Source organism: Drosophila melanogaster, chromosome 2R (assembly GCF_000001215.4).
Source record: "Drosophila melanogaster chromosome 2R".
NCBI lineage: Eukaryota > Metazoa > Arthropoda > Insecta > Diptera > Drosophilidae > Drosophila > Drosophila melanogaster.
Window position 1 is genome coordinate 23,966,913 of NT_033778.4, and position 11,222 is coordinate 23,978,134.

The following is an 11,222-nucleotide window of genomic DNA, read 5'->3' on the forward strand; positions in this document are numbered from 1 at the left end:
AAATATTTTCATTGAACCTTGATCCACACTCGTAAGCACTTAAAGGGCTTACCTAGTTTGAAATATTTATATGAAATTAGTCGCATATCAATTTCAGCAGTGGCAGGCTGAATCAGCACAATTATTGCTGATAACCATGACCATCCTATTACGGACCAATGTTTTTGATAATACCACAATAGATAATGATCCGATTTTATACACTTTGATTAGAGAAGATTTTGTACACATTTAGTAAGATCTATTGGGTCAGAGACTAGCCGAACAGCTGGAGATCGTAAACAATGATTCTACCAAATAGATCGGTGCTGGACTCGAAGACGAACTTTAGCTTTGAGCAGGGGTTTTCCCGGACTGATTCCGCAATCTGAAAAAGCTGTGGGGAGTTGATATCTTCTGGGTAGAATGGCTCTTGGTGAACTTGGGCTCCGTCAGCGGAGTACATGATCAGTTCGGATTTTTGGCCAGAGAATCCGCCTTGGAACTGGAAACTAAATCCAGCTACTTTCTGTGGCTCCTCCAAGCTAATGGTAATGAATTGGGGGGTTCCCTGAAATGGCCGTTTGGAGTTATATTCTTTTTTTCCAAATCTTAGGATGATACCTCATCTGAATTCCAAGAAGTTTCTTCCCGCGTATCAAACATGAATTGCTTTCCGTGCTGCTTCACATCTCTGTTTAAAACCGAGCTCACCCTGCAAACTATACGTTAACTAAAGGGAGTTACAAAATAAAACCCAGAGTACCTGCAGCTGTATTTTACTTTTGTCAAAATATTCATAATTCAATAAAAATAAGAAATAAACAAATCGGAGACCGCGAGGTTAAAGGCATTAGAGATGGGCAACAATCAGAAATCCATAGAATTTTTTTTTGTACGGATTTTTAACACCCGATTTAAGAAATTGCTTTAAAAAATATATTTTCCCTAACTTTCTAAAATATGCATGATTCTTATTAGATTTTTGAAATAAATACGTCAGATAAAGATATATCGATATTATAGATGCTATACCAAGTATTGATTTTGCAGCCCTCGTCGAAAAAGCAAAACAGCTGGCAGTTTAAACATTTTCATTTTTTTTGTTGACTTATCTTAGAAGTTGAGATGATAAAAGCCATTCTCGTTTTTAACAATCACGGGAAGCCGCGGCTATCGAAGTTCTATCAGTATTTCGTAAGTACTGCGACATATAATCCATATAATCTAGTTCATAATAAATTGTCACTATCATTTGTAGGATGAAAGCCTGCAGCAACAAATAATCAAAGAGACTTTCCAATTGGTGTCCAAGCGGGACGATAATGTTTGCAACTTTCTGGAGGGCGGAAGGTGAGCAATATTGTTCCCGCAAATTCCTGGAATATCTTAAAGCACCTCTTTCCTCCAACAGTTTGATTGGCGGATCGGATTACAAACTCATCTACAGACACTATGCCACGCTGTACTTCGTTTTCTGCGTGGACTCCTCGGAGAGCGAACTGGGAATCCTGGACCTGATTCAGGTGTTCGTGGAAACCCTCGACAAGTGCTTCGAAAACGTGTGTGAGCTGGACCTGATATTCCACGCCGATGCCGTCCACCACATCCTCTCAGGTTGGGAAAGCTACTTTGGCAATCCATTCAGATTCAGCTATCATGAATTCGTTTCAGAACTGGTAATGGGCGGAATGGTCCTGCAGACAAATATGAACGACATAATGGCCAGGATCGAGGAGCAGAACAAGATCGTCAAGCAGGAAGCGGGCATCTCGGCTGCACCTGCCCGAGCTGTGAGCGCCGTGAAGAGTATGAACATTCCGCAACAGATTAAAGACATCAAGCTACCTGATCTGCCGCAGGCCATTAAGGACTTTAAGTTCTGACAAATGTGCGTCTGATATAACTCTCTCGTCTAATTGTAATCTGTTGAATCTAGTGCTTTTTCGCAGTCCTTCATGAATTTCCAACAGCTGTCGACTGTTCCGTAATATTAGGTCCCACGTACTCTATATAACTCCCCTACCATAATAAAAATGCAAATGAATTACCAGTAGCGAGAACGAGCCTTACGATTTTGATAGCTTAACAATGCGAAGTTCAACCACTTCCGTTCTATATCGAATGGGGTTTAAAATGTACATACAAAGTGTCTTGCGATGACGTATTCGCATGATCTGTGTGCTGCATATATTAAAGATTTATACCTAAAACGGTGTCCGCTGTATTAAACATGTTCATAATTCTACAATCAACTGTTTGTAAGATCATCTTCTTCGCCGACTTCCAGCATAACTTGCATTATTTTCCGCTTCAGCCTCTTGCGCGAAACTTCAGAGTTCAGGTTACGGAATTCACTGGCGATTAGTTCGCCAAATGCGTCCCATTGATCACGACCACTTAATGGTAAGTGGAAGGGAGAGGGAGCAGCTGGAGCTTCGACAGTTCGATTTGGATCAACGAATTTGGAAGACGGCGCAGGTTCAGGAGGCATCGGAGGAATGGGTTCGCTGACCTTCGGAGGCTGACAGATTTCTGCATCGTTCTCTATGATCATGGATTCCAGACTTTCTATCGAGGATTGGCTCTGCTTTTCCACATCCTGATCCGGGTAGCACATGTCCAGCTTCGATACCAATTTCTACCAAAAACCAGGATAGATTGGTTAACTTATGGGCTAAAGATTTCGATTTAAGGAGCCCACCTTGCCCGGAGCACCTTGTTGATAGCCTGGTCGTGGTTCTATAACAGATCGTAGGAACATCAACGTCTTGAAGTGCTCCCATCGACAAGCCTTCTCCGAATCTCGATCTCCTCCAGACTCCTCGAGCCTCCTCTCCAACTTCTTGAGCTCTGCATTGAATTGATTGCGCAGGTTGTGCACCTTCTTGCCATAGTCGTGTTTCGTTATTTCAAGCGAAGCGCAGATGGATTCGATGGCTTTAGCCCTGCAATCCTTGTTTTTATATAGCTCGGAATAGTGGTTCCACAAGCAGTCCGACGAGCGGTAAAGTTCGATTAGCTTGGCGATCTTCTCCCGCGTCCAGATCGTCTGCTTCCTCCTCTGTCTTTTGGTCAGTTGCGTTTCGCCCAGCTCCTCGGATTTATTTGGCATCTCAGCAAACTAACAACAATATGTCAATATGCATCGAATCTTATTGCAGTGCACATTTGGGATGGGCGAGTCTGAACTATCGAAAGTAAACAGCAACGCAGTATTTTTTTTTAGTACTTTTTGAAAAAAAAAAGAAACGATGAATAGTTTTATGATCTATCAAACAAAATGTAATTCCATTGCGCTTTATATTGATTTCTTAATGTTAACTACACATTTAGTTTTAGATATTTAACTGTGCTAAACTAATAGCAATCAATAAATACAACATTGAAATCCGATATCTCCGTACACGCATTCAGTCGCATCTCTTGGTCCTATCGACTAGTCGATAATTCTCATCGCAATTAAATGGATATACTTCAGTATATAAATAAAATAAAGTAAAATAAGCAAATCCGCTGGAATATGCAAGCGCGCTAGCCGAAAACAATTGGAAAATGTGTGCGGGACGCCAGGACCGACTATAGACCGTTTTCCGAGCTGGCTATGGTGACAAGGGACCACAGAACTGATAAATCCTAGGCCGACGCCCACTGAACACAGTTTCCTGTACAGGAGTGTAGTTTTGGATAAACGCAATTTTGGTAATTAGGGAGCGGTAGGCGCGCAGCTGGCAGTAAAGTACCTCCACTCTCGATTCCAGACATACCGGATAGGGCGCTAGCGAGCCCCAAACGTAAGCACAATGTCACAAGTAATACCAAACACGCCCACACCCCAAATGCTGACGACATCAACGCCCATAGAACCCATGAAACCACCACCAGCGTTTCCCACGATGAGCGGCGCAAACATACACGAGCAGGCGTCCGATATGATACTGCGGGCCTCGACGATTTTCGAGGACGTCAAGCACGACGAGGCGAATGTGGAGAATGTGCCCCATCACGGAGTTGAGACTGAGCCTGAGGACGACTCGCACTACGGCGGGAACGGCAACTCTAAGATCCGCATAATGCCCAGTGTGAAGCTAATGGCCACGACGCTCGCCTCCGATCCCAAGCGCAAGTTCGTCTGCCCGTATGACAACTGTACAAAGAGCTACGGCAAGAGCTCCCACCTGCGGTCCCACCTCACCTGGCACACGGGCATCAAGCCCTTCGTCTGCAGCGAGCCCAAGTGCGGCAAGGGATTCACGCGCTCCGATGAGCTCAACCGGCACCTCCGGACGCACACCGGCGAGAAGCCCTTCGAGTGCATCCAGTGCACCAAGAAGTTTTCCCGCAGCGACCACCTCACCAAGCACCTAGCTACCCACGACCGCCAGCTAAAGGGCAGCACCCCGAAGCGAACAGTACCGAGCAGCAGTGGTGGAGTCCGGCTCAAGCCCCCGAAGAAGCAGATTCATTCGGAGTCGGACTCGGGCTTCCACTTCATGGCCGCCATGGTTGGTTGCGGGGAGCCGAGCATGAAGCACCACCACCAGCAGCAGCAGCATAACCAGCACCAGCAGCCCGTGAGCATTATCGACATCCACCACAAGCCGATAAAGATTAAGCTGGAACGGCCGGAGCACAGCGACAAGTACCAGATCGTATCTCCTGAACACCAGATGGATAACCATGGCCACAACCAGAGCCAGTTGCCCGATTTCCTTAACCAGGCGAAGCCCGAGGTAAAATACGAACCGACCGAAGAAATTGTAAATACCCTCTCTCAGCTACCGCCGGCGGACGGACCCGGCACGTATGGGATGCCCCAGTTCGTTCAGGATCGGCCTTTCTACTGCCGGCAGTGTGAGAAGCGGTTCAAGCGGCAGGACGACCTCAACCGACACATACGAACGCACACCGGGGAGAAGCCCTACGCCTGTCAGCAGTGCTGTCGCCGGTTTGTGCGGAGCGACCACTTGAAAAAGCATCAGCAGACGCATTTGAAGATACGATAGTTTCATAGTTACTCCTTACTCCTTAAGTCGCTAGCCATTGGCATCCGCATCCAATCGATATTGGCTACCACACGGGCGTGTGTCGGGTGACGCACACAGTACAATAAAATTAAATAAATTCGCAATCTAACTATATTCCTATGCAAGATCAGCGCCGGCTCTCAAATCTCAATTTGTATGTATGTATGTAAATAAGTCGTATGCAATTTAATTTTAGCTCTAACTGTTTGTGTTTGCCGGAACGTGAAGACATACATCTGTATTTCTGAAACTCTTGCTGTTTCTTATTTTCTGGCTACTAAGCTCCCCGTATCTATTAATATAATTTATTTTAGTAAAACTGTTATTTATATTTATGGGCTAATTGATGGGGAACTGATAGTTCATCAGGATCAGGACTCGATCCAGTTTGAAATTTGGAATATGATTAATAATGGCCTATAAGAATGAATAATAGATATATGTATAATTTCTGATAAATCAAAGATTCATCGACTATCGGTTCGGTTGATAGAATCGACTTATCGATAACAGCATTATCATCACCATTGGCGTTTGATTCAGAGTTTCAAGCAATGTTTTGCACTGTTTAAAATAATTACACACAAGCGATGTGCGACTTTGACGCTTTGTGGGCGGATGTACTGAGAATCTTTCCGGTTTTGGGTGGAGCGGTAGGTTTATTCCTTCGGTTCAGTAATAGGGATTGGCGCTAGCACTCAGAAACTCTTACAGAACGCTGTATCCAATGATCCGGTTGAGGAGAATGTATTCCAAAATGTTCGCCAGCACCTGATGGTGTTGGGCAGCATAGACACCTTCGCGGCGGTTGTGGACCTGGAAATCCAGTCGACTATTCGGAATGTCCTGGTGCCCAAGTTCTGGAAGCACATCCACGACGGCTTGGTCTCGTCTAAATTGCAGGGCTGGATTAACGACCAAGCTCTGGCCATAGAAGCACTGCCCGATAAGAACGGACTGTTCACCCAGTTCATCGACGCCATCAATGAGCTGCATGACAGCTTTCAGAGCCTGATGCAGGTGAAGCCCAGGCTGATCCAGCTAGTTGGAGCTGAGACAAAGCCCACCGCAAAGACGGTGAAGCTCATGCAGGAGGAAGGCATTAAGAACTGCTTAAGGGACTGCTTGCTGGCTCAACTGCCACCCAATTTCAGTGTGGTCGTTGGGGCCTTCTACTGGGTGCACTTTAAGCTCTTCACCAAGGCCTCAAATCTCGCATTGACCACAGTTGGTATGTATCCGATACATACTCCTGTGGTTCCCATGCTCACTTGCTTTCCCCTTCAGACTCTGATGTTTTCGATGAGCTCCTCTGCGTTGGCTGCAACTTCGAAGCAGAGCAATGCTGCTGCCAAAGGCTGACGGATATGGTTAACAAGACAAACATGAAGCTCTTCGAGATGAACCTCATTGACCGTCTAACTGGGAGTGCTTTAACCGCTCTCATCAAGCTTAAAATCAAGGAGCACATCAGCGATACATGCATGGGAATCTTCGACAGAAGTCATCTTAAGCAACTGGAAACTGTAAGTTGAATGGGAATACCTTCTGTTGTCATAAATAAACTACTTAAGTAACTCATTTATTACCTACCTTTGCAGTGGCTATCGGATGTCATAATGTCCTGGCTCACAAACATATTCACGGAATGGAAGTCTAAGGATAGCATAAGCGATATCGAAGTTCCCGAGTCTGTAAAATCCTTCAAAGTCAAACTGACTTACTTTATGTACGAAACGTTTGCCCAAAGCGTTATTGGTCAGTTCTTCAGCATTATAATTGGTATGTGCCCGTAGATTCAGCCAAGAGTCCCCCAACTACATGTATTTATTTGTAAACAGACTATCCCGATTCCATTCCGGCTATAGATGACTTAAAGATTTGCATGGAGAAAATAGATATGCGAGTCTACCTCACTGAATCCCTTAGGAACTCGCTAGAGGCAAGGATTCTGCATCCTGGAGTCAACACCATGGACATATTAACGGGTTACGTGGCAGCCATCAAAGCTATTCGCCATCTGGATAGTACCGGAGTCATCTTAGAGATGGTAACTGCTCCAATCAAAGATTACCTGCGGAAACGAAACGACACAGTGCGACGCGTAGTCACTGGGTTGACTGAAGAGGGGCCCACGGACTTATCCGAGGAACTCGCCAAGGGAGAAACAATTAAGGAATGCAAGGACTCGGGTACCGATGAGTTCAGCAACTGGGAAAATTGGCAACCCGATCCGTTTGGTATAGATGCCAGCATTATGCAGTACAACAGCTCGCGGAAGATGAGATCGGCCGACATTATATCGATGGTTGTAGACATATACGGCAGTAAGGAGTTGTTTATGACAGAGTATCGCAATCTAATGGCGGACAGACTGCTGGCCCAGTTAGATTTTAATTCCGAAAAAGAAATTCGAAATCTGGAACTGCTGAAAATCCGCTTTGGCGAATCGCTGCTGCACAGCTGCGAGGTGATGTTGAAAGACGTAACCGACTCCAAGCGAATTAACGCGCACATCCACAGCGATGGCGACCGAACTGAAAGTGAGTTACTTTTAATTTTCAAAATGCTTTAACGAAACCATCTCATTTTAGATCAGTTGTTCGACATCTCCTCGCTGATTGTTTCTGCTCAGTTTTGGCCGTCCTTCAATAAAGAAAGCCTCCAACTTCCTGAGGAGATTGAGAATGAGTTCAAGAAGTACACCAAGGCCTACGAGGCATACAAGGGCAACCGTACGCTCAACTGGCGTACAGTGACTGGCCGTGTAAATATTGAAATCGAGATCGGTGACCGGACCATGGAAATGGTTGTGAGCCCCATTTTGGCGGTTATTATATACCACTTTCAAACTAAGAGTACGTGTTTACAGGGCAGTCAAGTTTTACAGTTTTACAACCGCATGGTCATATTTTTTTTTCAGATGAATGGACTATCGAGGATCTTAGTTCCATTACGAAAGTTCCAGCGTCTGCACTGCGGCGTCGTCTGAGTTTTTGGCAAAACCACGGATTGATCTCGGAAACGACACCCGGAATATTCACGCTGCTGGAAAAGGAATCGGAGAAGTCTCAGTACGAGGACATGAGTCTGGCAGAAGCTGACGAAGAGGATTTGGAATCCGCAATGGCTTCTGCCAGCGATCAAAGGGAAGAAGAACTCCAAGTAAGTGCCTTCAACTGTTCCTAATTCCGGCTTTTTCTTATACAATTATGCCGCAGGTTTTTTGGTCCTATATTGTTGGAATGCTCACGAATCTTGACTCCATGCCAATTGACCGAATCCACCAGATGCTGAAGCTGTTCGCCTCCCACAGCGGCGGAGTGGAGTTTACTCAGGATGAGCTGAAACACTTTCTCCAGCGAAAAGTCAGGGAGCACAAGCTAATATTCTCGGGTGGAGTTTACCAATTGGCCAAATAAGTTTCGGAGATCCAAAACCAAGTTGCAAACGACTGAAGGAATCATGAAATAAATAATGAATTAACGCGATAACATTTATGAAATTTACTGCTCCATGTTAAACGTACCTATTTTTTCAAACTGCCGTCTTATCTGTTTCTATTCAGAGCTTATCTCTCACCCACGTACACACAAAGTCTTTACCCAAACTTGTTTGGCTTGGGAATTTGGAACACAATGCAAGCAATCTTATGTGAAAAGAAGAACACACAGTAAAATACGTCTATTGCTTAATTTATTTCAAGTTATATTAAGGTATATGCTAATCCCGTTATCAACAAATTCAAACTTCTTAGGGCTCTAAAACTAAAGGCGAAGAAAAGTGTACGTGGTTTTGATATACTTTACAGGTTAAACAGTTTTTGGCTTCATAAAATCAATCACGAACGCAGTGGCTAAATCGATCACTTTATACACGCAAACAACTTGGAATTTAATGCTGTAATCGTTCTAAACTGTAATCTGTACATCAAAAGTTACTTCAGGTATGCGGACCAGCTAGTCCTCGTGCAAGAATCGAGCTTGGTAGACACGATCTCGGTGAACTGGAGTCAGGACGGCATTGAGAATGGGTGAAATCCGCCGAATCCGCTGCTGAAAGCGATCCCGATCTCGCGCCATTACCTGCCATTCGCTCTTTCTGGCAGCCCGATAAGCGTAGTCCCAGGCGAGCATTACGTGAACTTCGGGTTTCATGTTGAAACGAACCTGTGCGCATAAATAGGAAATTAGATATGCCCACTTATGCCGCGCAAAAATATTCTTCACCTTCTTGACAGGAGTCGAGCTGTCGTCGCTGCACTGGCAGGCCTTTAGCTCCTCGGTATTTTCATCCTCACCGCATGCTGTAAACTGCACGCTGCTGTCGTCGTCATCATCATCCTCGTCTTCCTCGACATCCTCATCCGCCTGCTCTGCGTCGTCCTCAAAGCAAATGAAGCTGTCCTCACTGCACTCGGAAATACTACGCTGCCGCTGCCAGGAGCTCTTGGCAGCCGATCCTTGCGAACAGCCAGCGTTGTTATTCCGGTCACTGGAGGCTTGACTAGTAGGGCAATCCTCCGCGGTATCCTTAAAGCCGTGGTGCGGATGCAGGTCAATAAAGAAGTAGCACGAGGACGGTACGCAACGCCGCAAGGCGTCCAACTCGATTCCCGCCATCTTGGCGCCCGGCGGACTCTGGGCGTTGACGCACTTGTGCAGGGCGGTCTGCATTTGAGTTACTACGTCCATAGCCATTAGCTTGAAAGACATCATGGTGGCCAGCGGATTCAGGGGGTCTGGCTGCAGGGTTGGGATCCGCAAATCCTCGGGGACTTCGAGCGGTTTGACCTCGGGTGCCTCCTGATGCACCTTGTTTGGCTTCCACAGTGTACGTGATCCAGCGGAGAGGGGACGTGACGGCCCGAACCGATATTGCTCGTAGATAGGGGAACTCATGTTTGCAATCAGGCGGAGAACAAAGAGGAAGGGGTCAAACAGTGCGCCCATAAGGGTGTGAAATTTCGACATCTGAACTTAAAGACACAAGTATGCGTTTGGTGTGGTGGGAATCCCTTGCGAATGGCCATTTTCTTGAACTTGGCTTTGGGGGGCATGGTGGCCAGCTTAATTTGAAACACACTTATCCATGGTTACTGCGATTAACTAATGTAATATGGAGTGAAATAACGCACATATATGGTGAAATGTTACGTATGTCGTGCATCCGATCCTTTGCACTTTACTGTTTTTCAGTTGTAGGCTAGTTCTGCTTTCGTTTGTAGCGTATATAGCGAGATATAGAGTCCAGGCACAATAATATTCAGAGTTTTACACGTTTTATACCAGAATAGTTCCATACTTTTTCACTAGAGCTGAAAATTTATCGATAACAGACGTTGAATCACCTTGGGTATTGTTGTTTTTGTGACCATTCACTTAAGCACCCCACAAAATCGTCCCATTCAAAACGGGCAACTGCAAACTATCGATAGGCAATTTCAATTTCAAGTTTCAAATTGTTGAAACTTTTAAAAGGGCTTTCCAGATTTATTAAAATAAGAGGTTATTTAAATATTTTTCTATTTACAGATTGAAAATGAGTTTATTGTTGATAATCTGATTTTTCTCCGTGAGTGAACATTTTTAGGTATTATTGCGATTTAATAGCAATATTAAGTAACCGTGATAAATGTATACTTTTATTTAAGCTGGATGTAACACCGATATACAAATTTATGGATCATAAGCTCCTAGGAAGTCACTTTAAAAATTGATCATATGATTGATGAGTCATCGTTCATGATTCTGGTTTATGAAGACGAAGACAGATCTAGTTATAGTACTCCAATTGTTAGAATTATGTATGTTGGGAGATTTGCTTATTTTAAAAGAAATAAATTAAGAATAAAATGTAAATAAATATATCGCAGCCTTAAAACTTAGGATGAAATATTGCGGTCGCAGCGATCAACTCGATTACTTCCGTGTGTCCGAGTACAATTAAATCATGCATACTCGTATGTACACTGCATGTACATGGTTCTTTACCCGATATTTATACCTGACACTGTATGAAAATGCAAGTGCATGTTCCGCTGCGTCATTCTGTAGATAAATACTATGTGTACATATGTACATCGAATTTGTATCTGTTAATATATATAGTTATCTCTATATTTTCGCATAATATTCGAGTGTTCTACGTTAACTGCATGCCATTTATGCATATTATTCGAGATCTCGTATATGGCAGCATAGTGCCTGCATGCAT

At 44.5% G+C, this 11,222-nt stretch overlaps 6 protein-coding genes across 9 annotated transcripts; 3 read left to right on the plus strand and 3 right to left on the minus strand.

The window, feature by feature from the left end:
• Nucleotides 1-211: 211 nt before the first annotated feature.
• Nucleotides 212-833, minus strand: CG34213 (uncharacterized protein). The gene is made up of 3 exons (NM_001103969.4): nucleotides 746-833; nucleotides 604-694; nucleotides 212-550 (listed from the first exon to the last, which is right to left on the minus strand). The coding sequence occupies exons 1-3, from the start codon at nucleotides 778-780 to the stop codon at nucleotides 257-259; spliced, it is 420 nt and encodes a 139-aa protein (NP_001097439.2). The 5' UTR covers nucleotides 781-833; the 3' UTR covers nucleotides 212-256.
• Nucleotides 834-1,026: 193 nt separating this feature from the next.
• Nucleotides 1,027-2,031, plus strand: or (orange). The gene is made up of 4 exons (NM_080532.4): nucleotides 1,027-1,176; nucleotides 1,241-1,332; nucleotides 1,394-1,596; nucleotides 1,654-2,031. The coding sequence occupies exons 1-4, from the start codon at nucleotides 1,108-1,110 to the stop codon at nucleotides 1,863-1,865; spliced, it is 576 nt and encodes a 191-aa protein (NP_536793.1). The 5' UTR covers nucleotides 1,027-1,107; the 3' UTR covers nucleotides 1,866-2,031.
• CG10904 (uncharacterized protein) lies at nucleotides 2,029-3,161 on the minus strand. 2 transcript variants are annotated; one of them, NM_001299871.1, is made up of 2 exons: nucleotides 2,684-3,161; nucleotides 2,029-2,620 (listed from the first exon to the last, which is right to left on the minus strand). In NM_001299871.1, exons 1-2 carry the CDS (start codon nucleotides 3,092-3,094, stop codon nucleotides 2,231-2,233), a joined length of 801 nt encoding a protein of 266 aa, NP_001286800.1. In that variant the 5' UTR covers nucleotides 3,095-3,161; the 3' UTR covers nucleotides 2,029-2,230. The 2 variants fall into 2 exon arrangements, with proteins under 2 accessions (NP_001286800.1, NP_611860.1); NM_138016.3 differs by having other exon boundaries at nucleotides 2,149-2,620.
• A 231-nt stretch (nucleotides 3,162-3,392) lies between these two features.
• CG3065 (uncharacterized protein) lies at nucleotides 3,393-5,321 on the plus strand. Of its 3 annotated transcripts, none has more exons than NM_166643.2 (2): nucleotides 3,393-3,773; nucleotides 3,844-5,321. In NM_166643.2, the coding sequence occupies exon 2, from the start codon at nucleotides 3,849-3,851 to the stop codon at nucleotides 4,983-4,985; it is 1,137 nt and encodes a 378-aa protein (NP_726393.1). In that variant the 5' UTR covers nucleotides 3,393-3,773; nucleotides 3,844-3,848; the 3' UTR covers nucleotides 4,986-5,321. The 3 variants fall into 3 exon arrangements, with proteins under 3 accessions (NP_726393.1, NP_726392.1, NP_611861.1); NM_166642.2 differs by having other exon boundaries at nucleotides 3,393-3,681; nucleotides 3,741-5,108; NM_138017.2 differs by having other exon boundaries at nucleotides 3,393-5,321.
• Nucleotides 5,322-5,518: 197 nt separating this feature from the next.
• On the plus strand, nucleotides 5,519-8,496 carry mr (morula). The gene is made up of 8 exons (NM_138018.3): nucleotides 5,519-5,659; nucleotides 5,721-6,237; nucleotides 6,294-6,532; nucleotides 6,608-6,788; nucleotides 6,848-7,549; nucleotides 7,601-7,864; nucleotides 7,930-8,171; nucleotides 8,228-8,496. The coding sequence occupies exons 1-8, from the start codon at nucleotides 5,597-5,599 to the stop codon at nucleotides 8,426-8,428; spliced, it is 2,409 nt and encodes an 802-aa protein (NP_611862.1). The 5' UTR covers nucleotides 5,519-5,596; the 3' UTR covers nucleotides 8,429-8,496.
• Nucleotides 8,497-8,686: 190 nt separating this feature from the next.
• Nucleotides 8,687-10,343, minus strand: PPP1R15 (Protein phosphatase 1 regulatory subunit 15). The gene is made up of 2 exons (NM_138019.3): nucleotides 9,236-10,343; nucleotides 8,687-9,175 (listed from the first exon to the last, which is right to left on the minus strand). The coding sequence occupies exons 1-2, from the start codon at nucleotides 9,977-9,979 to the stop codon at nucleotides 8,966-8,968; spliced, it is 954 nt and encodes a 317-aa protein (NP_611863.1). The 5' UTR covers nucleotides 9,980-10,343; the 3' UTR covers nucleotides 8,687-8,965.
• Between the last annotated feature and the right edge of the window lie 879 nt (nucleotides 10,344-11,222).

Bases quoted from the DNA above. Each gene is read 5' to 3' on its own strand.
- CG34213 (NM_001103969.4), bottom strand. From the start codon at position 780: ATGAATATTTTGACAAAAGTAAAATACAGCTGCAG. The intron at 695-745 runs GTACTCTGGGTT...TATAGTTTGCAG, and splicing joins AAAGTAAAATACAGCTGCAG to GGTGAGCTCGGTTTTAAACA. The intron at 551-603 runs GTATCATCCTAA...CGGCCATTTCAG, and splicing joins CTTCTTGGAATTCAGATGAG to GGAACCCCCCAATTCATTAC.
- or (NM_080532.4), top strand. From the start codon at position 1,108: ATGATAAAAGCCATTCTCGTTTTTAACAATCACGGGAAGCCGCGGCTA. The intron at 1,177-1,240 runs GTAAGTACTGCG...TATCATTTGTAG, and splicing joins CGAAGTTCTATCAGTATTTC to GATGAAAGCCTGCAGCAACA. The intron at 1,333-1,393 runs GTGAGCAATATT...TTCCTCCAACAG, and splicing joins AACTTTCTGGAGGGCGGAAG to TTTGATTGGCGGATCGGATT.
- CG10904 (NM_001299871.1), bottom strand. From the start codon at position 3,094: ATGCCAAATAAATCCGAGGAGCTGGGCGAAACGCAACTGACCAAAAGA. The intron at 2,621-2,683 runs GTGGGCTCCTTA...GGTTTTTGGTAG, and splicing joins AACAAGGTGCTCCGGGCAAG to AAATTGGTATCGAAGCTGGA.
- CG3065 (NM_138017.2), top strand. From the start codon at position 3,783: ATGTCACAAGTAATACCAAACACGCCCACACCCCAAATGCTGACGACA.
- mr (NM_138018.3), top strand. From the start codon at position 5,597: ATGTGCGACTTTGACGCTTTGTGGGCGGATGTACTGAGAATCTTTCCG. The intron at 5,660-5,720 runs GTAGGTTTATTC...AAACTCTTACAG, and splicing joins TTCCGGTTTTGGGTGGAGCG to AACGCTGTATCCAATGATCC. The intron at 6,238-6,293 runs GTATGTATCCGA...TTTCCCCTTCAG, and splicing joins TCTCGCATTGACCACAGTTG to ACTCTGATGTTTTCGATGAG.
- PPP1R15 (NM_138019.3), bottom strand. From the start codon at position 9,979: ATGTCGAAATTTCACACCCTTATGGGCGCACTGTTTGACCCCTTCCTC. The intron at 9,176-9,235 runs GTGAAGAATATT...TTATGCGCACAG, and splicing joins GCTCGACTCCTGTCAAGAAG to GTTCGTTTCAACATGAAACC.